The sequence below is a fragment of the Doryrhamphus excisus genome, linkage group LG15 (assembly GCF_037039965.1).
Source record: "Doryrhamphus excisus strain RoL-2023G ecotype Guam linkage group LG15, RoL_Dexc_Guam_v1.1, whole genome shotgun sequence".
In the NCBI taxonomy this organism is placed as follows: Eukaryota; Metazoa; Chordata; class Actinopteri; order Syngnathiformes; family Syngnathidae; genus Doryrhamphus; species Doryrhamphus excisus.
This window is the reverse complement of record NC_136371.1, coordinates 17,824,600-17,850,000: the sequence shown is the minus strand read 5'-3', so window position 1 is coordinate 17,850,000 and position 25,401 is coordinate 17,824,600. Positions and strand designations below refer to the sequence as shown.

General features: G+C 39.3%; 2 protein-coding genes across 2 annotated transcripts in view; both read right to left on the bottom strand.

Annotated features, from left to right (window-relative positions):
• Positions 1 to 2,094, bottom strand: part of tamalin (trafficking regulator and scaffold protein tamalin) — an 11,473-nt gene extending 9,379 nt beyond the window's left edge. The window contains exon 1 of the mRNA XM_078796480.1: positions 1,639 to 2,094. Within this exon, the coding sequence (XP_078652606.1) occupies positions 1,639 to 1,812 (174 nt within the window). The 5' untranslated portion in view covers positions 1,813 to 2,094. The remainder of the gene's footprint in view (positions 1 to 1,638) is intronic.
• Positions 2,095 to 2,510: 416 nt separating this feature from the next.
• The window catches only part of dgkaa (diacylglycerol kinase, alpha a), a 31,421-nt gene continuing 8,530 nt past the window's right edge, over positions 2,511 to 25,401 (bottom strand). The window contains exons 3-25 of the mRNA XM_078796474.1: positions 21,030 to 21,203; positions 19,717 to 19,793; positions 17,853 to 17,982; positions 16,103 to 16,177; positions 15,978 to 16,027; positions 15,840 to 15,914; positions 15,618 to 15,734; positions 12,913 to 13,030; positions 12,750 to 12,838; positions 12,570 to 12,689; positions 12,411 to 12,509; positions 12,178 to 12,258; positions 11,997 to 12,070; positions 10,956 to 11,030; positions 10,789 to 10,874; positions 10,602 to 10,691; positions 8,947 to 9,107; positions 8,802 to 8,866; positions 8,648 to 8,738; positions 8,396 to 8,582; positions 8,216 to 8,333; positions 4,217 to 4,277; positions 2,511 to 4,124 (exon numbers count right to left, since the gene is read on the bottom strand). Coding sequence (XP_078652600.1) covers positions 4,044 to 4,124; positions 4,217 to 4,277; positions 8,216 to 8,333; positions 8,396 to 8,582; positions 8,648 to 8,738; positions 8,802 to 8,866; positions 8,947 to 9,107; positions 10,602 to 10,691; positions 10,789 to 10,874; positions 10,956 to 11,030; positions 11,997 to 12,070; positions 12,178 to 12,258; positions 12,411 to 12,509; positions 12,570 to 12,689; positions 12,750 to 12,838; positions 12,913 to 13,030; positions 15,618 to 15,734; positions 15,840 to 15,914; positions 15,978 to 16,027; positions 16,103 to 16,177; positions 17,853 to 17,982; positions 19,717 to 19,793; positions 21,030 to 21,105 — 2,196 coding nt within the window. The 5' untranslated portion in view covers positions 21,106 to 21,203 and the 3' untranslated portion in view covers positions 2,511 to 4,043. The remainder of the gene's footprint in view (positions 4,125 to 4,216; positions 4,278 to 8,215; positions 8,334 to 8,395; positions 8,583 to 8,647; positions 8,739 to 8,801; positions 8,867 to 8,946; positions 9,108 to 10,601; positions 10,692 to 10,788; positions 10,875 to 10,955; positions 11,031 to 11,996; positions 12,071 to 12,177; positions 12,259 to 12,410; positions 12,510 to 12,569; positions 12,690 to 12,749; positions 12,839 to 12,912; positions 13,031 to 15,617; positions 15,735 to 15,839; positions 15,915 to 15,977; positions 16,028 to 16,102; positions 16,178 to 17,852; positions 17,983 to 19,716; positions 19,794 to 21,029; positions 21,204 to 25,401) is intronic.

Genomic DNA, 25,401 nt, shown 5'->3' with positions numbered 1-25,401 from the left:
ACCTCAGTCAAAGATCCTGTATTTGTATTGTGAGGATCTAGTGCAAAATAAACACTGATCAAAGATCCTCCATACGACAGGAGCGCTGTGCCGTGCTGCACCACGCGGGTCTGAGCCTCTTCCCGGCGGGAGGAGCGTGCGGCACACTGCGTACATTGAGTCCAAGTGAGGCGGGGGTCAGGACCGCGTCCCTCCAAAATAAATAAGGAGGGTATTTGTCCACAAGGACACACGTGGTCTTCTTCTCCTCCAACCGCGTTGCCGTGAAAGGTGGCTTTGTGGCGCCGCCTCGTAAACTTTCTTACACTTACTCAATTGTCACGCAAGACGTCTCGCTCAAAGCGGTTATTATTCCCAAAAACTCTACCCCCCCCCCCAACATACACACACCCTGCATGCTCACAATGCTGCCTTGTTGGCCTCGAGTGCGGATGTGGACTTTCTCAGCTACTAAAGTCCGACAACCATCGGACAAAGTCCAGGAAAACATGGCCCCCGAAATGTTACGCAATCTTTAATGAATGACGTAATCACGTAAGAATGATATCATCACAACATATCATAACACACACGCACTATTTGGAACACACCACTTCATTCCGTGGCATCTTTTTGCTTTTTCTTTGGCTTTCTTTTGGAGCGTCCCCAAACGCATCGTCACTAATAACTATTAGGGGTTATTAGCAGGGGTTAACTTCTTTTTACACTTCGAGACGCGCCTGAATGCATCGTGACACATGATAATTGTGTTTTGTAAGGTTTTTACACCTTATAAACAACCGTGGTTCACTTCTTTTTACACTTCGAGACGCGCCTGAATGCATCGTGACACATGATAATTGTGTTTTGTAAGGTTTCTACACCTTATAAACAACCGTGGTTCACTTCTTTTTACACTTCGAGACGCACCTGAATGCATCGTGACACATGATAATTGTGTTTTGTAAGGTTTCTACACCTTATAAACAACCGTGGTTCACTTCTTTTTACACTTGCGGAACAGTCAAGCTCAGGAAAAAGAGATGAAAAGAAGCATCCTGCTTTTAAAGCATCGATATTTCAAAAGGGAGGAAGCTCTTTTATTTACACTTTGATCCTTCATTAAACTTTTACGACGATTTGACCCTGGAACAGATCATTCCATAAATTCCACAGCCAATGAATGTTGAATTAAAATCCACGCCCACTTTCCAAACCGTTGAACAACAACAACAAGCCACAACTAATACCACTCGGGAGCTTCGGTTACATCTTTGGACGTTGACGTGACGTCATACACCAGCAGTGACGTCACGACGGAATTTGTAGTCAATAGTCATAGTCAATAGTCATGTTCATACATTATGTGTGAGTTTTATCAGTAAAACCATAAAAATATCGTGGGAACCGATGACCCACAAGACAAACAAACCGATTCAGGTGAAGAACAGAAAACCGAAGAGTACACAACACCATCCTCTTTTTAAAAAAAAAAAAAAAAACCCAAACAAACCGATAACTCATGAACGCACCACCCAGCTAGCTTAACTTAAGCGATTGAACGCTGATTCGTCGAATTATTCACAACTAAATGAATAATAATTATCTCAAGCAGACATCTAAAGTGTCAACAGGTGTTTTTAAAACACTTTTTCTTACCTTTTTGTAGTTTCTTGGCAGCGTTCCTCCGGAGTAAGCGAGCGTCTTGTAGTTGTAAACCTCCGAGGAGACGCTCGTCCTGCAGCTGTCCGACCGGGACGGCGGCAAGTGGACGTCGGTGTCCGGGGAAGCCGGCCCGTTGGAGTGGACCGTCTTCAGCCTCCGGAAGGTCATGGCGCGGGGTACCAGCCTGCCGCGAGTCGGTCAGAAAGAGCGTGGAAGTTTACTCCGGCAGGGAAGCGGACGAACAGTACAGACAACCGGGCGACAGAGTGCCGTCCGTCGGGACTGAAGAACCACAACTCTTCAACGTGGAGTTGCTGGGGCTCGAGCTGGGGGCGGGGCTTCGCTGTCTCGTGGCCAGCTGCTGTGTGGGCGGGGTTTCGTTCAGGATTCCAGTTGCGTTGGTGGCACCTCGGATATTTCCAATATATTTGGTTTATGGTCTTTTTCTTTTTTTAAATACACACTGGATGTCCTGGATGATGTTTTTACGGACATACTGAAAATAGTTAGTCAAAGATTCTCTATATGACAGGAGTACTCTGCTGTTTTTAAGGACGTACTGCAAAATACTAGTCAAAGATGCTCTTTGTGACTGTTTTAGTACTCACTGCAGTTAAAAACCAAATCAAAGATTAGAGGTTTCTAGTCAAAGATCGTCTATATTCCAAGGAGTGCTGAGATCTACCGCAACAACAACGAAAAGAGGCTAGTGAAACAGTTTGTCTATAAAACGTACTAGAAAAGAAAATGTATGTACAAAGTCATGCTGGAGGCAAGTAAATGGCGCCCTCTTGTGGCAAAAATCAAAATCACAATGTATTTCCTGCCTGAGTGTTGGCGATAGTTGAGAATAACAAACAAAAGTGCCAATTTGTGGTTTTTTTATTAAGTACAGTTGCACATTGGCTTACTCGGGGCAGTCACAAGAGCGAAATATCATCTAAGTATGATATTATCTATTCAAATATCCTCACATCGTTTCTCCTTTTATTCGTAAACTTCTTTACAATGACAACATCGTTGCCTTATTGACACACAATCCATCCATCCTCAACACAAACACACAATTACAGACCAAACACTCAGCTCCTGGTCCTCTGCAAACATATTATTCTTATTTATGTTATGATTTATTAGCCACAAGAACAACTACACAACAACATACGACATGTTAGCAAAGTGCACGTGTGCACCACTCCCAGTGTGTCGACTCGAGTCAGACAAAAGCAATCGAAAAGGCAGCGGCGAACCTTTTTCTCAAGCACACTAAATCCTACACAGCAGCATTGGAGGATTGTATTGAATAAATGTTATTTTTTCATCTTTTATTTTTAACATTTTCCATGTTTCTGTAGTATGACGTCATATATTTAGAAAACCTGGTCTATGTACAATAATGGAGAAAGGTCCGGCAACCGTAGCATTATTTGTATTCTGACAAAATGCTTTTAGATATAATCAAAATATAGAAAAAAATTGTTAAAATTCCCAACTTTAAGCCCAATTTTTTGTGTATTTTTAAGCAATTATTGTTATATTTAAAAAACAATGTAGACATCTATGTTGTCTTATATACTAACAATTATATGGTGCCCTTAGCTAGTAGTACAGCAAACATAGCAGTATTTGTCTTCTGACTATTTTTTAATATAATAAAAATTAGAGCAAAAATTGTACAATTCTTAACTTGTATGTATTTTAACAAATTATCATTACATTAAAACTTTCTTCGATTTCTATGCTGCTAACCCTGTGATTGGCTGGGAGAAGTCACATGGTACTGTTAGATCGGACAATAAAGGGTGATACATTCATTGTGAAATATGGCATCTTATTTCCATTGTTTTCATTTCTGATTTTATATAGAAATGCATAATATTTTTGTTTTAGTTTTACTTTAATGCTAATATTAAATATCATAAAAATCATGGTGAAAAAAAGGGAAAATTATCGCATTTAGTTTTAGTTTTTATACCAGGAGAATACTAACAATCCTGTGGTGCTCTCCGCAACTCTAGTAACATTTGTATTCTGATAAAAACTTATTAAATAGAAATTAGGGGAAAATTAGTAAAATTTCAAAATTTAAGCACACATTTTTTGGTATTTTTACACAATTATCGTTAAATTTTTAAAAATTATATCAGTATGATTTTCTTCCATTTTCATTCTGCTAACCACATCCTCCTCTGTGATTGGCTGGGAGAAGTCACATGGTACTGTCTTATAGTAGGGATGATTCATACATTCATTTTGAATTACGGCATCTTATTTTCCTTTTTGATTCCAAACAAAAATGCCTAAATTGAGCCTTGGATTTGAGTTTTGATGTATTTTGTAAGAATACTAACAAATACCACCGTATGGTGCCCTGAGCTAATGCTAGCTAACGTCTGCCTTTATTTGTAGTTGAAGAAGCCGGAGGATTTAGCCTGAGGAGCCATCAACATGCTAGCTTGGTTCTTGTGTGTGATGTAGATCTGAAAGCACAACACAAACATTTCACCAGCGAGTAGAAGAATAGCGAGAAACATCACTGGGAAAAAAATAGAATGCTTTGTCGTGTTTTTACCGTGCATGGCGGCTGCATCCACGGCTCTCCATCGATCTGCATGGGCAAGGCTTTCTTGGTCCTGAGGCCGTAGAAACAAAATGGAAGCAGATTTAATGCTAACTTAGGTCATTCTCCAGTAACCAGGAAGTAGCTAGCTATAGCTATAGCTAGCATACAGAAAGACTGACCAAAATATGATGCTACATAATTCTTTTCACGTATGTTGACTCACAAGGAAAGCGTTCCCCTCCAATGGAACACAAATGGTAGAGTCCCGTACGTCTAATGCTAACTTATGTCATTCTCCAGTAACCAGGAAGTAGCTAGCTATAGCTAGCATACAGAAAGACTGACAAAAATATGATGCTACATAATTTTTTTCACGTATGTTGACTCACGAGGAACGCGTTCCCCTACAATGGAACACAAATGGTAGAGTCCCGTACATCTTATGCTAACTTTTGTCATTCTCCAGTAACCAGGAAGTAGCTTGATAGCTAGCATACAGAAAGAATGACAAAAATATGATGCTACATATTTTTTTTCACGTATGTTCAGTCACGAGGAAAGCGTTCCCCTACAATGGAACACAAATGGTAGAGTCCCGTACGTCTAATGCTAACTTATGTCATTCTCCAGTAACCAGGAAGTAGCTAGCTATAGCTAGCATACAGAAAGACTGACAAAAATATGATGCTACATAATTTTTTTCACGTATGTTGACTCACGAGGAACGCGTTCCCCTACAATGGAACACAAATGGTAGAGTCCCGTACATCTTATGCTAACTTTTGTCATTCTCCAGTAACCAGGAAGTAGCTTGATAGCTAGCATACAGAAAGAATGACAAAAATATGATGCTACATATTTTTTTTCACGTATGTTCAGTCACGAGGAAAGCGTTCCCCTACAATGGAACACAAATGGTAGAGTCCCGTACGTCTAATGCTAACTTATGTCATTCTCCAGTAACCAGGAAGTAGCTAGCTATAGCTAGCATACAGAAAGACTGACAAAAATATGATGCTACATAATTTTTTTCACGTATGTTGACTCACGAGGAACGCGTTCCCCTACAATGGAACACAAATGGTAGAGTCCCGTACATCTTATGCTAACTTTTGTCATTCTCCAGTAACCAGGAAGTAGCTTGATAGCTAGCATACAGAAAGAATGACAAAAATATGATGCTACATATTTTTTTTCACGTATGTTCAGTCACGAGGAAAGCGTTCCCCTACAATGGAACACAAATGGTAGAGTCCCGTACGTCTAATGCTAACTTATGTCATTCTCCAGTAACCAGGAAGTAGCTAGCTATAGCTAGCATACAGAAAGACTGACAAAAATATGATGCTACATAATTTTTTTCACGTATGTTGACTCACGAGGATAGCGTTCCCCCTACAATGGAACACAAATGGTAGAGTCCCGTACGTCTAATGCTAACTTATGTCATTCTCCAGTAACCAGGAAGTAGCTAGCTATAGCTATAGCTAGCATACAGAAAGACTGACAAAAATATGATGCTACATAATTTTTTTCACGTATGTTCAGTCACGAGGAAAGCGTTCCCCTACAATGCAACACAAATGGTAGCGTCCCGTACGGCTAATGCTAATTTATGTCATTCTCCAGTAACCAGGAAGTAGCTAGCTATAGCTAGCATACAGAAAGACTGACAAAAATATTATGCTACATAATTTTTTTCACGTATGTTCAGTCACGAGGAAAGCGTTCCCCTCCAATGGAACACAAATGGTAGCGTCCCGTACGTCTAATGCTAACTTAGGTCATTCTCCAGTAACCAGGAAGTAGCTAGCTATAGCTAGCATACAGAAAGACTGACCAAAATATGATGCTACATAATTCTTTTCACGTATGTTGACTCACAAGGAAAGCGTTCCCCTACAATGGAACACAAATGGTAGAGTCCCGTACATCTTATGCTAACTTTTGTCATTCTCCAGTAACCAGGAAGTAGCTTGATAGCTAGCATACAGAAATAATGACAAAAATATGATGCTACATAATTTTTTTCACGTATGTTCAGTCACGAGGAAAGCGTTCCCCTACAATGGAACACAAATGGTAGAGTCCCGTACATCTTATGCTAACTTTTGTCATTCTCCAGTAACCAGGAAGTAGCTAGCTATAGCTAGCATACAGAAAGACTGACCAAAATATTATGCTACATAATTCTTTTCACGTATGTTCAGTCACGAGGAAAGCGTTCCCCTACAATGGAACACAAATGGTAGAGTCCCGTACGTCTAATGCTAACTTATGTAATTCTCCGGTAACCAGGAAGTAGCTTGATAGCTAGCATACAGAAATAATGACAAAAATATGATGCTACATAATTTTTTTTGCGTTTGTTGAATCAGGAAGAAAGCGTTCCCCTACAATGGAACACAAATGGTAGAGTCCCGTACATCTTATGCTAACTTTTGTCATTCTCCAGTAACCAGGAAGTAGCTAGCTATAGCTAGCATACAGAAAGACTGACAAAAATATTATGCTACATAATTTTTTTCATGTATGTTCAGTCACGAGGAAAGCGTTCCCCTACAATGGAACACAAATGGTAGAGTCCCGTACATCTTATGCTAACTTTTGTCATTCTCCAGTAACCAGGAAGTAGCTAGCTATAGCTAGCATACAGAAAGACTGACCAAAATATTATGCTACATAATTCTTTTCACGTATGTTCAGTCACGAGGAAAGCGTTCCCCTACAATGGAACACAAATGGTAGAGTCCCGTACGTCTAATGCTAACTTATGTAATTCTCCGGTAACCAGGAAGTAGCTTGATAGCTAGCATACAGAAATAATGACAAAAATATGATGCTACATAATTTTTTTTGCGTTTGTTGAATCAGGAAGAAAGCGTTCCCCTACAATGGAACACAAATGGTAGAGTCCCGTACATCTTATGCTAACTTTTGTCATTCTCCAGTAACCAGGAAGTAGCTAGCTATAGCTAGCATACAGAAAGACTGACAAAAATATTATGCTACATAATTTTTTTCATGTATGTTCAGTCACGAGGAAAGCGTTCCCCTACAATGGAACACAAATGGTAGAGTCCCGTACATCTTATGCTAACTTTTGTCATTCTCCAGTAACCAGGAAGTAGCTAGCTATAGCTAGCATACAGAAAGACTGACAAAAATATTATGCTACATAATTTTTTTAATGTATGTTCAGTCACGAGGAAAGCGTTCCCCTACAATGGAACACAAATGGTAGCGTCCCGTACGTCTAATGCTAACTTAGGTCATTCTCCAGTAACCAGGAAGTAGCCTGATAGCTAGCATACAGAAAGAATGACAAAAATATGATGCTACATAATTTTTTTTGCGTTTGTTGAATCAGGAGGAAAGCGTTCCCCTACAATGGAACACAAATGGTAGAGTCCCGTACGGCTAATGCTAACTTATGTCATTCTCCAGTAACCAGGAAGTAGCTAGCTATAGCTAGCATACAGAAAGACTGACCAAAATATGATGCTACATAATTCTTTTCACGTATGTTGACTCACGAGGATAGCGTTCCCCCTACAATGGAACACAAATGGTAGAGTCCCGTACGTCTAATGCTAACTTAGGTCATTCTCCAGTAACCAGGAAGTAGCTAGCTATAGCTAGCATACAGAAAGACTGACAAAAATATGATGCTACATCATTTTTTTCACGTATGTTCAGTCACGAGGAAAGCGTTCCCCTACAATGGAACACAAATGGTAGCGTCCCGTACGGCTAATGCTAACTTATGTCATTCTCTGGTAACCAGGAAGTAGCTAGCTATAGGTAGCATACAGAAAGACTGACAAAAATATGATGCTAAATCATTTTTTTCACGTATGTTGAATCAGGAGGAAAGCGTTCCCCTACGATGGAACACAAATGGTAGAGTCCCGTACGTCTAATGCTAATTTATGGCATTTATGGCTAATTTATGGCCTGCTAGCTAGCTACAAAAACATGGCGTCCCATGTAAACAACAGGCGTCACCTGATGGTGAGCTGCGAGGTCTTGGCCAGCCTGACGGCGCTCTTCAGGCCCGTGTAGATCTGGCCCATCTCCATGGCGCCCTCCAGGCCCACCACCTCCAGCCTGCGGTCGCTGAGGTCTGCAAAGGATCCATGAGTGGGATTTTCACCTTCAGGTTTTCGGACTCCCCGGTCCAAGTACCTTGTCCGGTCACTTTGAGGATCTCGGGGTCCACGATGACGTCGGGCTCGTCGGTAGCGCTCGGCCCCTTGGCGTCCCCCTTTTTGGTGTCACCCCACAGGTTGGAGCCGCCGTGCATGCTGGGAATGTTGAGGACGGCCACGCCCTCCAGAGATAAGCCGCCCAAGTCCAAAGGCGTCCCGCAGCACTGGAGACAAGACGGCAAATCCACCGTGTTGCCTTGCTGCGATGCTTTTATTGTGGCGGTCTCACCTCCATGCTGAGACTCTCGCCGAGCTTCTTGCAGGAAGCTGAGATGGTCTCCGACGTGGCAAACTCGAAATACCACAGCTTGTTCTTCATCCTGCACGAACGCAGGTTAGCTGCTTTTATGGCCACGCCCTTTCTGGGAGGAGCCAAGTCTCACCTGCTGTTAAACTTCTGTGGGTGTTTCTCCCTCATAGTGTGGAAGCGGTGAGCGATGGATGCGTCCTGTCGGCACACACACATATACACACACGTTAACACGGCACCCGGACAGAAAATGGCCGCCCGGGACGGCGGAGTCTCACCACGCCGATGGAGAAGTAGTTGTTGATGATCTCGTACGGGACGGGGTCGCCCTCCTCTTGGCCCTCGTCGGTGACGACCCGCACGCTCCAGCGGTCCATCGGAACCTCCGAGCTGCCCTCGATGTCCTTGAGGATGCGACTCAGGTCCTCCCCGTCGTACCCTGACACGGCACCCGGGAAAAAAACACCTGCTTACCTGTGCCGCACGAACGCACCACGCGACCCACTTCACTTCCTGTTTTATTTTGAAATGAGCTTTCATGTCTTAACGGGAAGTTCGGTCGCGTTTCCTCATTCTCATCCTGGAGCTTTTAGTACGCATTTATTGGAGGACTGGTGTTTATTTTGAAATTCATTTTACCGCCATTTGTAACGCTTAAATATATACTATTATATACTATATATATTATAAATATATACTATTTATTATGATATACTTCTGGTTGTATTTCAATTACTCAAATAAACATTCTACATACATTAAATAAAAACATAAATAAAAATTAAAACTGAAAAAATACAATAAAAAATGTAAATGATAAAAGGAACAATTAAAAAAAATAATTTACAACTAATTTAAAAATTAAAAGTTAAGATTTTTAAATGTTCATTTTTAAAATAAATTTAAATTAAAAATAATTCTAAAATTGAAAATGAAAATAAAATATTCATTTAATATTAATAACAAATAAAATAGATAAAATAAAAAATTAAATAAATAAAAAAATAATTACAAATTTAAAAAGCATGATTTTTTAAATTAGATATTAAAAAGAGCAAATTAGTATATAATATTAAAATGATAAACTATGTATAATATTATACTTCTGCTTGACACATTTCTACATACAAGTTCAACATTTTTAAATACAAACGTAAATAAAATATAAAACAGAAAAAATACAATAAAAAAAATGTTAAAATTAACAATTTTTAAAAAATACTTTAAAACTAATTTAAAAAAATAAAGAAACTATTTTAAAAATTAACAGTTAAGATTTAAAAATTTAATTTTTTTAAACAATCTTAAATTTAAATTAAAAATAATTCAAAAATCTAAAATGAAAATAAAATATGTGGTTAAAATTAATAACAAATAAAATTGATAAAATAAAAAATTAAAAAAGCAAGATTTTTTAATTAGTATATAATATTAAAATGATATAATAGGACAAGTAAAATATAATGAAACTTAACGTAATAATAATTTTTGAACAGATTCCAAATATACATCTAATCATAATTAAATAACTAAAATGAGGTTGAACTTGTACGTAATATTATAAAAAATAGAACAGAATAGGACGAATGAATAAATTATTAAAATTAACTGTACAAGTTTTATACACATGAAAGTGTAGTAGTATTGAAATAAGTACAGTAAGTAAAAGTACTTAAATAGACTTTTTACATCACATGAGATGTATTATGCATGAATAAATGATAAAAATGCTCTTTGTGTGTATTTTATAATATTTCATAATTAGATATTTACATGCGGAATAAAAAAGTAAATATATTTAGTGAGTACTTATCGGAAACCTTTAGTAGTATAATATTGAATATGACAAGAAAAGCGCTCTTTAGCGGCGATGCGTATGATGATGATGCAACACAACAGGAAGTGAAGAAAGGCTTCTTATTTTGTCTCCTACCTCCTCCCCACCGCAGACATCGAGCCAGGTCATTTCCTGTGCCCAGAGGAAGTACGGCGACGGGCGGCCTCACCAGCAGGTTGGCTTTGTCTGCCGGGAGCGGAGAAGACGCCACAAAAGCCCGTGTGCACTTTGACCTTACACAGACAAGGTCGTCTTGGCCGTGGCGTCGGACCACAAAACTCACCGATGGCGTCCAGGATCCAACCCACTGTGCCGTCCCCGCCGCACACCAGGATCCTGTAGTCCTGCAGGTCCCTGAAGAAGCTCAGGCTGGGCGAGGGGCAACCACACAGACCACGTCAGCATCATCATCGTCATCATCCTCATCATCATCATACGCGCTCATCTCACCCTGCCGCCGGGCCGCCATTGGACAGGTTGTACACCTGGCGAGGGTTCAGCAAATACTGAAATTTACGCAGGACCCTGAAATGCACCAAAACACAAAACGTTAGGTCGCTTCTTGCTTCAATGACTCCACAAATATTCATATTTAAGCACTTTTTGCTACATAGATCACAGGTGAAAAAATATCATTTAACATAACCATTTTTTTCAAGAATATTACAAGAATAAAGTCAAAATATTTCAAAATAAAAGATGTCATTTTAGTAGCAGAAATGGAAAAAAAATGTGTAATTTGTGCAGAATTAAACCAAAATATGAAGAGAAAAAAAGTCTATTAAATTTTTTGGACAAGAATTATTTCATAATAATATGAGAAAAAATAGTGTAAATTTGAAATATTACAGAAAAAGACTTTTTAAAGTCATAATATGAGAAGAAAATAGGACAAATAAAGTTTGATTGGCGAAAAATGTATAATATTATGGGAATAAAGTCAAAATATTATGGCAACATTATATCATATCATCATTATATTTGAAATAGCTGGAAAAAAACCCCCAGCAGAAATGGGGGAAAAATAAATAAATAAAAAATATTAATTATAAATAATATATATAAATATAATATAATGTGTAATAATATTATAAATAATAATGTATTTATTTTATAAATAAAATAAAATATTATGGCAATATTATACATTATTATATTTGAAATAGCTGGAAAAAAAACAGCAGAAATGGGGAAAAAATTATAAATAATATATATAAATATAATATAATAATTAAGAGATTAAGATATGCCTTTATTCGTGGGGAAATTTGTAAGTATAAAATGTAATATGATAAATAATAATTTCTTTATTTATAAAATAAAATAAAATAAATAAAATAAATAAAATAAAATAAAATAAAATAAAATAAAATAAAATAAAATAAAATAAAATAAAATAAATAAAATAAAATAAAATAAAATAAAATAAAATAAAATAAAATAAAATAAAATAAAATAAAATAAAATAAAATAAGGAATGTTTTGGCTGACCTTTCCCCCTGCTTGCCTCCACTTTTGGGGTTGACAAAGACCAGAAGAGGGTGTGTGTTTGGCACAGGGCTAATCTGTGGCAATAAAAGACCAAAAACTCAACAATTGATGTTCTAACAATAATAATCATAATAATCATAATAATAATAAGAAGAAGAGGTGTTGGACATGTGAAGAAAACCTGAAGGATTTGTCCGTCGGGAGTTGTGTTGAGCTCGGCGTCGTCCGTCTGAGCGCAGCAGCCGTTGTTGGCCGTCCTTTCCTTGGGGACAAAATCAAAGTTTTCAGCTAACGTGATGTGATTTCTTATTGGGATGGTTAGCATGGTTAGCATGGTTAGCATGCTCTGCCCCCATTAGTTTCCTCCTATCCCTTCTACTTTGATGATTCTGCGTATTTGTTGTCGGCATCTACCTTGATGACGGGATAGACGGCCCAGGGAGGCAGGATGTGGTCTCGTAGCGGGCCGCACGTGCACTCGCTGGGCTCCTGCGCGGCGCAGGCGTCGTGCCGCTGAAAAACAGAGGTGACCTTGAAACGTCCTTGAATGCGACTGAAGGTTGCGTTGCTCACCATGGCGTGGCACCACACGCAGTGTTTGCCCGTCAGGCCTTGGAAGCTCTTGATCTTCTTCTGGCACTTGTCGCACTTCCTGGAGTCGCAGTTGCCGCTCACCCAGTCGTGCGCCGGAACCTGAAAGAACCGGGGAACACTCACACACTATTGGGGAGCGTTGCCGTGACGACGGCGTACCCCTGTCTCTTTCTTGGACTTGACGTAGGTTCTGGCGCAAGGGGCCGGGTTCCTGTTGGCGCAGCGGCCGTGGACGGTGTACTTGCAGCCTGCGGAAGGACACGCACACACACACAGACACACTGAGCTCTGTCTCCCTCTTGTGGCGGCGGCGGGTACTCACAGGTGCAGCACAGGCCTTGCTTCCGGAGGCCCAGCAGCATGCTGTGGCACACGTTGCAGTAGGCCGGCTTGTTGAAATGCTTCATCCTCCACAAGTGCTGCCCGTCCGTCTGGGTCATCTAGACCGGGGAGACACACACCTTCTTGCTACATTTTCTTCTCGTAATATTATCGCTTTATTCTCATCATATTTTGACTTTATTCTCATAACATGATATCTTTTTCCACAACCAATTTTTTTAAATTTCTCACAATAACAATTTGTTTCTCAAAATTTACTTAAAAAATTTAATATTTCAACTCACTGCTTCTAAAATGACATTATTTTTCCTCTTAATATTACAGGTTTACAGGGTTTTTTTTTTACTTCTTTCTCTTAATTATTTTCCAAAAATTACAACTTTAATTATTAAAAAAAAAAGTAAAATTATTGAAATTAAATTATTTAATTATTAATTTTTCAAATTTCCCATAGTATTTTGATTTGAATGTTTTTTTATGTAATTTTACCTTGCTATTTGACCTCTGTGCTCCTAAAATTATTGTTTTTACTCATAATATTGGTTTATTCCCGTAAAAATTGGACTTTTTGATAATTGAAACTTCTCAATCATGACTTTATTCCGCTAATATTATCCTTTTTCGCCAACCTAATTTTCCAAAAATAATGTTATCACTTTTTTTTCTTCAATATTTCAACCATTTTACTGCTAAAATTACATTATTTTTACTTGTAATATTATTTTATTCTAAAAAAATCTAACCTTATTTTACAAAAATTACAAATGTATTTATTGTTGTTTGTTTCCCATAATATTATAAAATGAATTATAAAATTATAAATAATATATAACAATTGTTCCCATAATACAACAACAATATTCTCATAATATGAAGACGTTTTTCCTCACAATTATTGCTGATTTATCATTTCTTTTAAAAGCCGCGTCCCACAAAGGCACCAGGGCCGCACTTTGGACAACTCTGATGCTAACATGACTTGCACGCACAAATTGTGAGCTTCATGTAAGACGAAACGTACAATTTGTGCTCACACCAGTCCGCTAATCACATTGCTGATGATGCAGAAGGCGTCATGGCGTCCGGGATAATCTCCAATCGCCAGATGAAGGAGGCGGCCGTCCATTTGTTAATAGCCCTCTTACCCAAACCACGACACATCCTGACAAAAAAAAAACGACGGTACAAGCGCCAGAAGCTGAATGGGAGCCCCCCCCCCGCTTGCCCGCCATTAAACCTGCATGAGCGCTATAAATAGCCCGGGAGGGAAGTCCTGGCATTGTTGGAAAAACCCCAACGCCGCTCTGGAAGACATGCCAATAAATACATTTGGCAGGCGTGTCTTTCATGAGCAGACGCACCAAAAAGTCGGCCATTTTGGTCGGCTTATGGAGCGATATTAGGCAGCTGGGATAGGCTCCAGCACCCCCGCGACCCTCGTGAGGATAAACGGTAGAGAAAATGGATGGACGGAAGTTGTGATGTTGAATTTTGGGAAAATACGTCAGCGTTTTTCCAAAAGAAAAACAAGGGATTGAACCAGCAACCTTAAGAAGTGCAGCAGACCAGGCGTGCCCACACGTTCAGCCTGGAAGCTAGCTCTTACTGGAAAACAGGAAATCATAACAAATGAAAAACCTAACCCAGGGGTGTACAAACTGCGGCACGAGGGCCACATGTGGCCCACGGCTGCTTTTTATATTGGGGTTTATATTGAGGTTCATTCTAAAAATAGAATTTCACGAGCCAAAATTGTCAAATCAGCCAGAAAATATGCTTGTTAAACATTTATAATATTATGGGAATAAAATAATGATGAGAAGAAAGTTGGTATAGTTGGAAAAATAAAAAAAAACAAAACTACAACAACAGAAGTGGTGTTGAAACTCATCCACTGACTGAGGATCGAACCAGCAGCCATTAAGTTGGGAGACAACCACTCTACAACCATGAAGCGCTGAAGCTGAACCGAAATGTACAACGAATGCTGAAATATCAGTACAATCGGGTTGAAATCTATCCACCGACCTAGGATTGAACCAGCAACCACGAGGTTGGGAGACGACCACTCTATGACTGTGAAGTACTGAGGCTGAACTGAAATGTGGAAGACATGTTGAAATGAATTCTGAAATCTATTCATCGACTGAGGATTGAACCAGCAACCATCAAGTTGAGCGACAGGCACTCCCCAACCATAAAAAACTCAATGGATGTTGTAATATCCCATAACTGTACTGAAATCTATCCACTGACTGGGGATTGAACCATCAACCACCTGGCTGGGGGGGGGGGGGGGGCACTGTACGACCAACAGCTGAATTGTAGGACGAATGATGAATTATATGAGAAGTGTGTTGAATTCTATTTACTGACTGAGAATCGAACCATCAACTCCTTGAAAGTTGTCCGTTCATCTTCAATGAGGAAGAAATACCAAAAATGGAATCACCAGCAGGGGGCGCCATTCTATTTGTTCATTAGTTTATAGCAGACTAAAAATGTTGAGGACTGGGGATCGAACCAGCAATCAGTCGGTTGAAGAAATGTGAGAGGTGTGGGTGCTTTCCAGCATTCCCACAATGACACGGTGTCCTTGAACGCCACCATTGTTGTGCTGAGCGTGCATAAAACAGCCTGAGAGACAAGGAGGAGGAGGAGGAGGGGGAGGAGGAGGAGGCGTACCTTCAAGCCCAGGAGGACCAGCAGGGGGACGTTGGTCATGCCCCCCTCCACCCACTCCTCCAGAGACACCGTATCGCTGCTGTCAGCATCGATGGCCTTCATCATGTCCTTCAGGACCTGCGGGAACATCACGTGATCACGTGATCATCTGCCATCTCCAAACAGGTTTGTCGGCGTCTCGTGTGAGGAGCTGTGGTGCGTTCAAGCGCGGCGGGACTTTACCGGCCTGAGCTCGGACACGTCCCATCCCAGGTACTCGGCGGCGTGCATCATCTGAGCGATGATTCTGTCCACTTCCTGCCGTTGAAAGAAGGACAGAAGGAGTTCCCAGACGTTCTCTGTTGCTGACGGACGTCTTACCGAGCTGTCCAGGACGCCGTTGCCGTCTCTGTCGTAGAGCTTGAACGCGACTGGGGAGAAACGGCCAATCATGAAAGGGAAGGCGGGATTTATTTTGGGAGAGAAAAGGAAACGACGAGACTTACACTCCAACTTGTCCCGCGGCTGACCGTCCTCCAGGAGGGAGAAGTAACAGGAAACATCCTTCAGGAACACTTCCTCTGGACAACAACACATACGGAGCAGTCGTAGTTAGCGTTCATAGTTAGCAGTTCATAGTTAGCGTTCGTAGTTAGCAGTTCATAGTTAGCGTTCATAGTTAGCAGTTCATAGTTAGCAGTTCATAGTTAGCGTTCGTAGTTAGCGTTCGTAGTTAGCGTTCGTAGTTAGCAGTTCATAGTTAGCAGTTCATAGTTAGCAGTTCATAGTTAGCGTTCATAGTTAGCGTTCATAGTTAGCGTTCATAGTTAGCGTTCATAGTTAGCGTTCGTAGTTAGCAGTTCATAGTTAGCGTTCATAGTTAGCAGTTCATAGTTAGCAGTTCATAGTTAGCGTTCGTAGTTAGCGTTCGTAGTTAGCGTTCGTAGTTAGCGTTCGTAGTTAGCAGTTCATAGTTAGCGTTCATAGTTAGCAGTTCATAGTTAGCAGTTCATAGTTAGCGTTCGTAGTTAGCAGTTCATAGTTAGCGTTCATAGTTAGCAGTTCATAGTTAGCAGTTCATAGTTAGCAGTTCATAGTTAGCGTTCGTAGTTAGCGTTCGTAGTTAGCGTTCGTAGTTAGCGTTCGTAGTTAGCAGTTCATAGTTAGCAGTTCATAGTTAGCAGTTCATAGTTAGCGTTCATAGTTAGCGTTCATAGTTAGCGTTCATAGTTAGCGTTCATAGTTAGCGTTCATAGTTAGCGTTCATAGTTAGCGTTCATAGTTAGCGTTCATAGTTAGCGTTCATATCTAGCGTTCATAGTTAGCGTTCATAGTTAGCGTTCATAGTTAGCGTTCAGATTTAGCGTTCAGATTTAGCGTTCAGATTTAGCGTTCATAGTTAGCGTTCATATTTAGCGTTCATAGTTAGCGTTCATAGTTAGCGTTCATAGTTAGCGTTCATATCTAGCGTTCATATCTAGCGTTCATAGCTAGCGTTCATAGCTAGCGTTCATAGCTAGCGTTCATAGCTAGCGTTCATAGCTAGCGTTCATAGCTAGCGTTCATAGCTAGCGTTCATAGTTAGCAGTTCAAAGTTAGCGTTCATAGTTAGCGTTCATAGTTAGCGTTCATAGTTAGCGTTCATAGTTAGCGTTCATAGTTAGCGTTCATAGTTAGCGTTCATAGTTAGCGTTCATAGTTAGCGTTCATAGTTAGCGTTCATAGTTAGCGTTCATATTTAGCGTTCATAGTTAGCGTTCATAGTTAGCGTTCATAGTTAGCGTTCATAGTTAGCAGTTCATAGTTAGCGTTCATAGTTAGCGTTCATAGTTAGCGTTCATAGTTAGCGTTCATAGTTAGCGTTCATAGTTAGCGTTCATAGTTAGCGTTCATATTGAGCGTTATATATTTAGCGTTCATATTTAGCATTCATATTTAGCGTTCATATTTAGCATTATATTTACTATTCATATTTAGCATTCACTTCATCACTGGCATTATCAATGGTGTTACTGTGTGATATTATGTCATATATAGGATATACACATACCAACATTATTATTATTATTATTATTATTATTATTAGGAATTGTGAGGCAGAGCTTCCCAAAGTTTTCCCTGTTTTTGGTTTTGTTTGTGGTTTTAGTTTTTTTTCCTTTTGTCCTATTTGTGGCTCGCGGTGAGGTGGCAGGATGGCGCCATATTGGGACAACACAACACAAGTGTGTGTGTGTGTGTGTGTGCGTGTGTCCTCACTGGCACAGTCGAGCTGGGCGGGTTCCGAGTTCTGGAAGGAGCGAAAGAGCCGCTGGCACAGATCTGCCGGGAAGTCGTCCACTTCCAAGTAAGTCTTGATGAAGAGACCAAAGCCTTCCTCGTCGATGCACTGCAACAATGAGACGTGTTGCGTTCAAGGACTTCAAGCAGCAAGGGAAACTAAACGCCACACATTCAAGTCACGTCATTTGTTCTTTAAAGCAGCAGAAAAAAAAAGAGTTCCTGATGATTGGCGGCCGGAGGGCTGGGGCGCCAGTCCTTGGATGGATGCCCCTGAACCACAAACCCATTTCTTGTTGATGGCGATGCCCCCAGAGCTGCCCCACTAATAAATGATTCACTCCTCACGTCCCCACCAGGACATCTTAGTGGACCACTCCTACTTCCTGCTAGTTGCCAGGAAACACTCAATATTATGGGATGATCTTCGCTCTTTGCTCCTTTTTTTTTCTTTTTTACCATTTTTGATGCTTTTACTTTTCCAAAAAGGTCAATTTATTTTCCATCTCACTTTACACAATAACGTACCCAAAACAGTAGTAGTAGTAGTAGTAGTAGTAGTAGTAGTACAGGAACTCATAAACAACTAATGAGAAACTGATGACTAAGCCTAGGTTACCGAGAATCTAAGGCACATACATTTAGAGTAGTTACTGAGGACCCAAGGCATGTACGTTTAGAGTAGTTACTGAGGACCTAAGACATGTACACTTAGAGTAGTTACTGAGGAACTTAGGCACATACATTTAGAGTAGTTACTGAGGAACTTAGGCACATACATTTAGAGTAGTTACTGAGGAACTAAGGCACATACATATAGAGTAGTTACTGAGGAACTAAGGCACATACATTTAGAGTAGTTACTGAGGAACTAAAGCATGTACCTTTAGAGTAGTTACTGAGGAACTAAGGTGCATACACTTAGAGTAGTTACTGAGGAACTAAGGTGCATACACTTAGAGTAGTTACTGAGGAACTAAGGCATGTACACTTAGAGTAGTTACCGAGGAACTAAGGCACATACATTTAGAGTAGTTACTGAGGAACTAAGGCATGTGCCTTTAGAGTAGTTACTGAGGAACTAAGGCATGTACCTTTAGAGTAGTTACTGAGGAACTAAGGTGCATACACTTCGAGTAGTTACTGAGGAACTAAGGTGCATACACTTAGAGTAGTTACTGAGGAACTAAGGCATGTACCTTTAGAGTGGTTACTGAGGAACTAAGCCACATACATTTAGAGTAGTTACTGAGGAACTACGGCACATACACTTAGAGTAGTTACTGAGGAAGCAAGGCACATACACTTAGAGTAGTTACTGAGGAAGCAAGGCACATAAATCTAGAGTAGTTACTGAGGAAGTAATTATGTAGTAATAACTAAGGCGCTGAGATTTAGCGTAGTTACTGAGGAAATAAGGGACCTACTGAGGAACCAATGAAGAACTAAAGAGTAGAGTAGTTACTGAGGAACTGATGAAGAATTAAGAGTAGAGTAGTTACTGAGGACCTAAGGCACATAAAGCTGGAGTATTTACTGAGGAACTAATGAAGAACTAAGACAAATAGATTTAGAGTAGTGACCAAGGAAGTCATGAGGAACTGACAACTAAGGTACATAGATTTAGAGTAGTTACTGAGGAACTAATGAACCAATAACCAGGACAGGAAGGCATCCATCTTGGTTTGAAGAAGTTGCGTTGAGGGAAATGTGGCCTCGGCTGAGGATGACATTCCCATTTCCTCAGCATCCGAGGCTTCCATTTAGGATGAAGTTCATAGAGAGCCCACGTTGGGAAGAAAGCAGACTTTCATCAGAGGACATCCCATTCCCGCCCGCTCACCTCTCCGTGTCTGTGGCGGGCCAGGCGGCCATCTGCATCAAACTCCCGCAGCACGTCTTTCACCTTCAGGCTGCAATCTGGAAGAGGTCACACAAGGTCGGTGGGGGGGGGGGGCACTCGGAAGATGACACGACCACGACACGTGACAACATCCACTGATCCACTGGAGGAGCAGTAACGAAATGGACCTTCATTTATTTGGAAATTCACTCACTGTTTCTATCAACGCAAAGAAATACAAATAAAGTTGCAGTCAAAGAAATGATGAAATAATGTCAAATGTACTAAGCTCATTTCTTTAAAGTAGAAAAACTAAATTCATTTTTCTTTTTATTATTACAAGAACAAATTAATATAATAATGCTAATTAAACATAAATATAACATCATAAAGAAATAATAAAAATGATTAAAAAACATTTTATTTAATTTAAAAATACACATGAGAAATTATTTGACATTTACAAAGAAAATGACAAATCTCTAAAATATTGTATTTGAAAATAATAAAATAATGTTAAATGAAAAGATTTGTTTCAGTATTATTATTGTTGGTTATTATTATAAAAATAAGAAATATAATAAAACAAAAAACAATCAAATATATTATAAATATAATATAATAATTAAAGAACTGTATTTTAATTAATTACAATTAAAATGTAATAATAATAAACATAAAATAAATACAACTAGAAATGCATCAAAATTGCATCATTATTATTAACAATAAAATATAAAAAATGTAAAATGATGTAAAATGTACTTACAAATAACAATAAATATATCTATTTTAATTAACTAATTAACTATCCCTACTCCTAAATATAATACCCATAATATTAACAAAATCTGAAATTCACCCAAAAAATTTTAACTATCACTATAAATATTTTAATCAAAGGACAATAATACAAAAGTTGTTAAAAAATAAAAATATTTAAAAAATAAAATAGTATTTGTAATATTTTATATTAACAATATTTATGTTGCCATTTAATAAAATATAATACAGTAAGTGTTGGTCAAAAAGACAACTCTGCAAAGCGGCCGTAAATACTTAACATAAGAAGATGTAGCAGGAAGGATCGGTGTTGCCAAGTTAGCCACGTTGTCGCTACATTTAGCGTGTAATGAAATTCTTCCCTCGTGCAGCCACAACAGATTGCTGTTGCCTGCGTCGGATTCCATCTTCAAGGTTTGAAAAAGTCCCTTGGAAAGGTTGGCTGAGCCGCACGCGCCCCCGGGGGCCTCCCTAATGGAGCCAGTTCCCGAGTAAAGAGCAACCGTGGGCGGAACATCTACTCTACTCACATTCAATGTACTGCTGGAGCTGGATGAAGTCCACCGGGTTGAGCTCCTTCACCTCCGCGCCGGCGGGGGCGGACATGCTGCTGGGGCGACAGACGCCGGCCAGACCGAGCGGCGGGGGCCAAAGACGAGGTGGGCGGGCGCGCCTCGGACAGCGGAGTGGAAGCTCCTACCAACCTGCGAGCACAAGCGCAGTATTTGCAACCTTTCATGTTTCTGGAGCCCCCCCCCTTAGCAAAGCACAATCTTTCATATGCAGCTAACACATCACAGCATATCATAGCAACCACTACTAAACTACAACTAAATGAGCTTGCATAACAGTTAAGAATGTTGAAGTGTGACTTGAAACATTGGCTTCACTTTTAAGATGGCCACAGCTTGACTCTGGAACAGACTATTGCCATTGACATAATTAGTAACAGTGGCAGCCTTCTTTTTGCAGCTTTATTAGCGCTTTTATCAAGGCCACAGTTTGACCCGGGAACAGACTATTACCATCAACATCATTAGTAACAGTGGCAGCCTTCTTTTTGCAGCTTTTATGAAGGCCGCAGTTTGACACTGGAACAGACTATTACCATCGACATATTAGTAACAGTGGCAGCCTTCTTTTTGCAGCTTTTATGAAGGCCACAGTTTGACACTGGAACAGATTATTTCTATTTACATTATTATTTTATTTATTTGACACGTGTATGACAGTTAAGAATGTTAAAAATGTGACTTAAAACATTTCCTGTGCACTTCAAAACGCTTTTATGACGTCCACAGTTTGACACTGGAACAGACTATTACCATCAACATCATTAGTAACAGTGGCAGCCTTCTTTTTGCACTTAAAATATTACTTAAAACATGGCCTGCACAGAATATAGAGCTTTTATGAAGGCCACAGTTTGACCCTGGAACAGACTATTTCTATTTACATTATTATTTTACACGTGTATGACAGTTAAGAATGTTAAAAATGTGACTTAAAACATTTCCTGTGCACTTCAAAACGCTTTTATGACGTCCACAGTTTGACCCTGGAACAGACTATTACAATTAACATTATTATTAACTTCTTTTTACACTTGTATGACAGTTAAAAATGTTAAAATGTGACTTAAAACATTTCCTGAACACATTGTAGAGCTTTTATGAAGGCCACAGTTTGACCCTGGAACAGACTATTACTATTTGCTTTATTAACTTATTTTAACTTCTTCTAACTTCTACACTTGTATGATGGTTAAAATATAACTTAAAACATGGCCTGCACACAATATAGAGCTTTTATGAAGGCCACAGTTTGACCCTGGACCAGACTATTACAATTGACATTATTATTAACTTCTTTTTACACTTGTGTGACAGTTAAAAATGTTAAAATGTGACTTAAAACATTGCCTGAACGCATTATAAAGCTTTTATGATGGCCACAGTTTGACCCTGGAACAGACTATTACGGTTGACATTATTATTAACTTCTTTTTACACTTATTATTTTATTTATTTTACATGTGTATGACAGTTAAGAATGTTAAAAATGTGACTTAAAACATTTCCTGTGCATGCCAAAACGCTTTTATGACGTCCACAGTTTGACCCTGGAACAGACTATTACGATTGAGGTTATTATGAACTTCTTTTTACACTTGTATGACAGTTAAAATGTGACTTAAAACAATGCCTTAACGCATTATAGAGCTTTTATGATGGCCACAGTTTGACCCTGGAACAGACTATTACAATTGACATTATTATGAACTTCTTTTTACACTTGTGTGACAGTTAAAAATGTTAAAATGTGACTTAAAACAATGCCTGAACGCATTATAAAGCTTTTATGAAGGCCACAGTTTGACCCTGGAACAGACTATTACGGTTGACGTTATTATTAACTTCTTTTTACACTTGTATGACGGTTAAAATGTGACTTGAAACAATGCCTTAACGCATTATAGAGCTTTTATGATGGCCACAGTTTGACCCTGGAACAGACTATTACAATTGACATTATTATTAACTTCTTTTTACACTTGTGTGACAGTTAAAAATGGTAAAATGTGACGGAAAACATTAACTTAACGCATTATAAGGCTTTTATGATGGCCACAGTTTGACCCTGGAACAGATCATTTCTATGTTCATGGTTCCCAAATTGGAATAGTGGTGGAATAGATGATCAGAGGTATTGCATGGTGATGTATGGTGTACTTATAGTCATTAGTAGTAGTAATGATGGTGATTGAGGTAGTAGTAGTAGTAGTAGTAGTAGTACTAATAGTAGTAAAGTATGTCAGGCTACAAGTGAAACTTTTGACTCTCGGGAGTTGATGAACCAAAAAAGATTTTCCACTGACTGGCCTATAAAAGAAGACATTTGGCGGGACTGTGCGGTATTTTTGGGGGGAGGACTTTTAAGGCCCCCCCCCCGTTTGAGCGACAGAATGACATATGAAACATGCAAATTTAGAGGGAAAACAAGCAAAGGCAAAATGTCATTCATCACAGAGGAGGCGGGACAAGCGGCGAGCAGGAAGTAGAGGGCTAAAGCTGAGGGTGGGGGGGTTTGGTGAAGGAGCAAACGTTCCCGGCCTAATTCCCTCCAAAGGTCAGCAGCGTTGCCTAGCAGGACGTGAAAAAGAATCGATAACGGTGAAAGCCAGTCCTCTCCAAATCCGAGCCACACGACCCAACGCACGATTCCCTCCCGCCCCTTCCAGCGTCTTTTAGTGCACGAGCTGGAAAAAGCATCCCGGAGCGGGACAAACGTTTAGGAAGAACAACAAACAACGCTGAGTGAAACGTTATGAATATTTCATTGGTTGGCAGGAATGTTGTTAATACGCATCACATGACCACGCCCACCTGCTCGTATCAGACGGGGCTGGTCCAGGCCCCCGTTTGGGGAAAAAAGGGGCCTTTTAGGAAATAGGAGCGCCAAATGGGATGGAAAGCTGTGGTCTCGCTCACTTGTTGGATTTACTTTCCAAAGACGTGGCGCTCAAAAACTGTTTTTTATTTTTCTGCATGGACACAAGACTAAAAATCGATGGTCTCGCTCATTTGTTGGCTTTACTTTTGAGAAAAGAGGTGTTTTTTATTTCTCCACATGGACACCGTACTAAAAATTTATGGTCTCACTCACTTGTTTGCTTTACTTTTGAAAGAGGTGATGCTCAAAAACCTGTTTTTAATTTTTCTACATGGACACAATACTAATAATCGATGGTCTCCCTCATTTGTTTGCTTTACTTTTGAGAAAAGAGGTGTTCAAATGTCCATTTTTTATTTCTCCACATGGACACAATACAAAAAATCTATCGTCTAGCTCACTTGTTTGCTTTGCTTTTGAAAGAGGTGATGCTCGAAAACCTGTTTTTTATTTTTCTACATGGACACAATACTAATAATCGATGGTCTCCCTCACTTGTTTGCTTTACTTTGGAGAAAAGATGTGTTCAAATGTCCATTTTTTATTTTTATGCATGGACACCGTACTAAAATCATACTAAAAATCTATCATCTCCCTCACTTGTTTGCTTTACTTTCCAGAGAAGTGATGTTCAAAAACCTGTTTTTTATTTTTCTGCATGGACACAATACTAAAAATGGATGGTCTCGCTCACTTGTTTGCTTTACTTTTGAGAAAAGAGGTGTTCAAATGTCCATTTTTTATTTCTCCACATGTACACAATACAAAAAATCTGTGGTCTTGCTCACTTGTTTGCTTTACTTTCCAAATAAGTGATGTTCAAAAACCTGTTTTTAATTTTTCGACATGGACACAATACTAATAATCGATGGTCTCCCTCATTTGTTTGCTTTACTTTGGAGAAAAAAGTACTAAAAAACTCATCTCACTCACTTGTTTGCTTTATTTTCGAAAGATGTAGCACTCGAAAACCTGTTTTTTTATTTCTCTACATGGACTCAATACTAAAAATTGATGGTCTCGCTTACTTGTTTGCTTTACTTTTGAGAAAAGATGTGTTCAAATGTCCATTTTTTATTTTTCTGCATGGACACCATACTAAAACCATACTAAAAATCAATGGTCTCCCTCACTTGTTGGCTTTACTTTTGAGAAGAGGTGTTCAAATGTCCATTTTTTATTTCTCCCGGTGGACACCATACTAAAACCATACTAAAAATCGATCGTCTAGCTCACTTGTTTGCTTTACTTTCCAAAGAAGTGATGCTCGAAAATTTGTTTTTTTATTTTTCTGCATGAACACAATACTAAAAATCTATGGTCTCCCTCATTTGTTGGCTTTACTTTAGAGCGAAGCAGCGGCCAAATGTCCATTTTTATTTTTTACGCCAGGACAGCATTCCAAACTATTTTTCCCCAAACTGTCATCCTGACAGGAGCGGAGCCTAC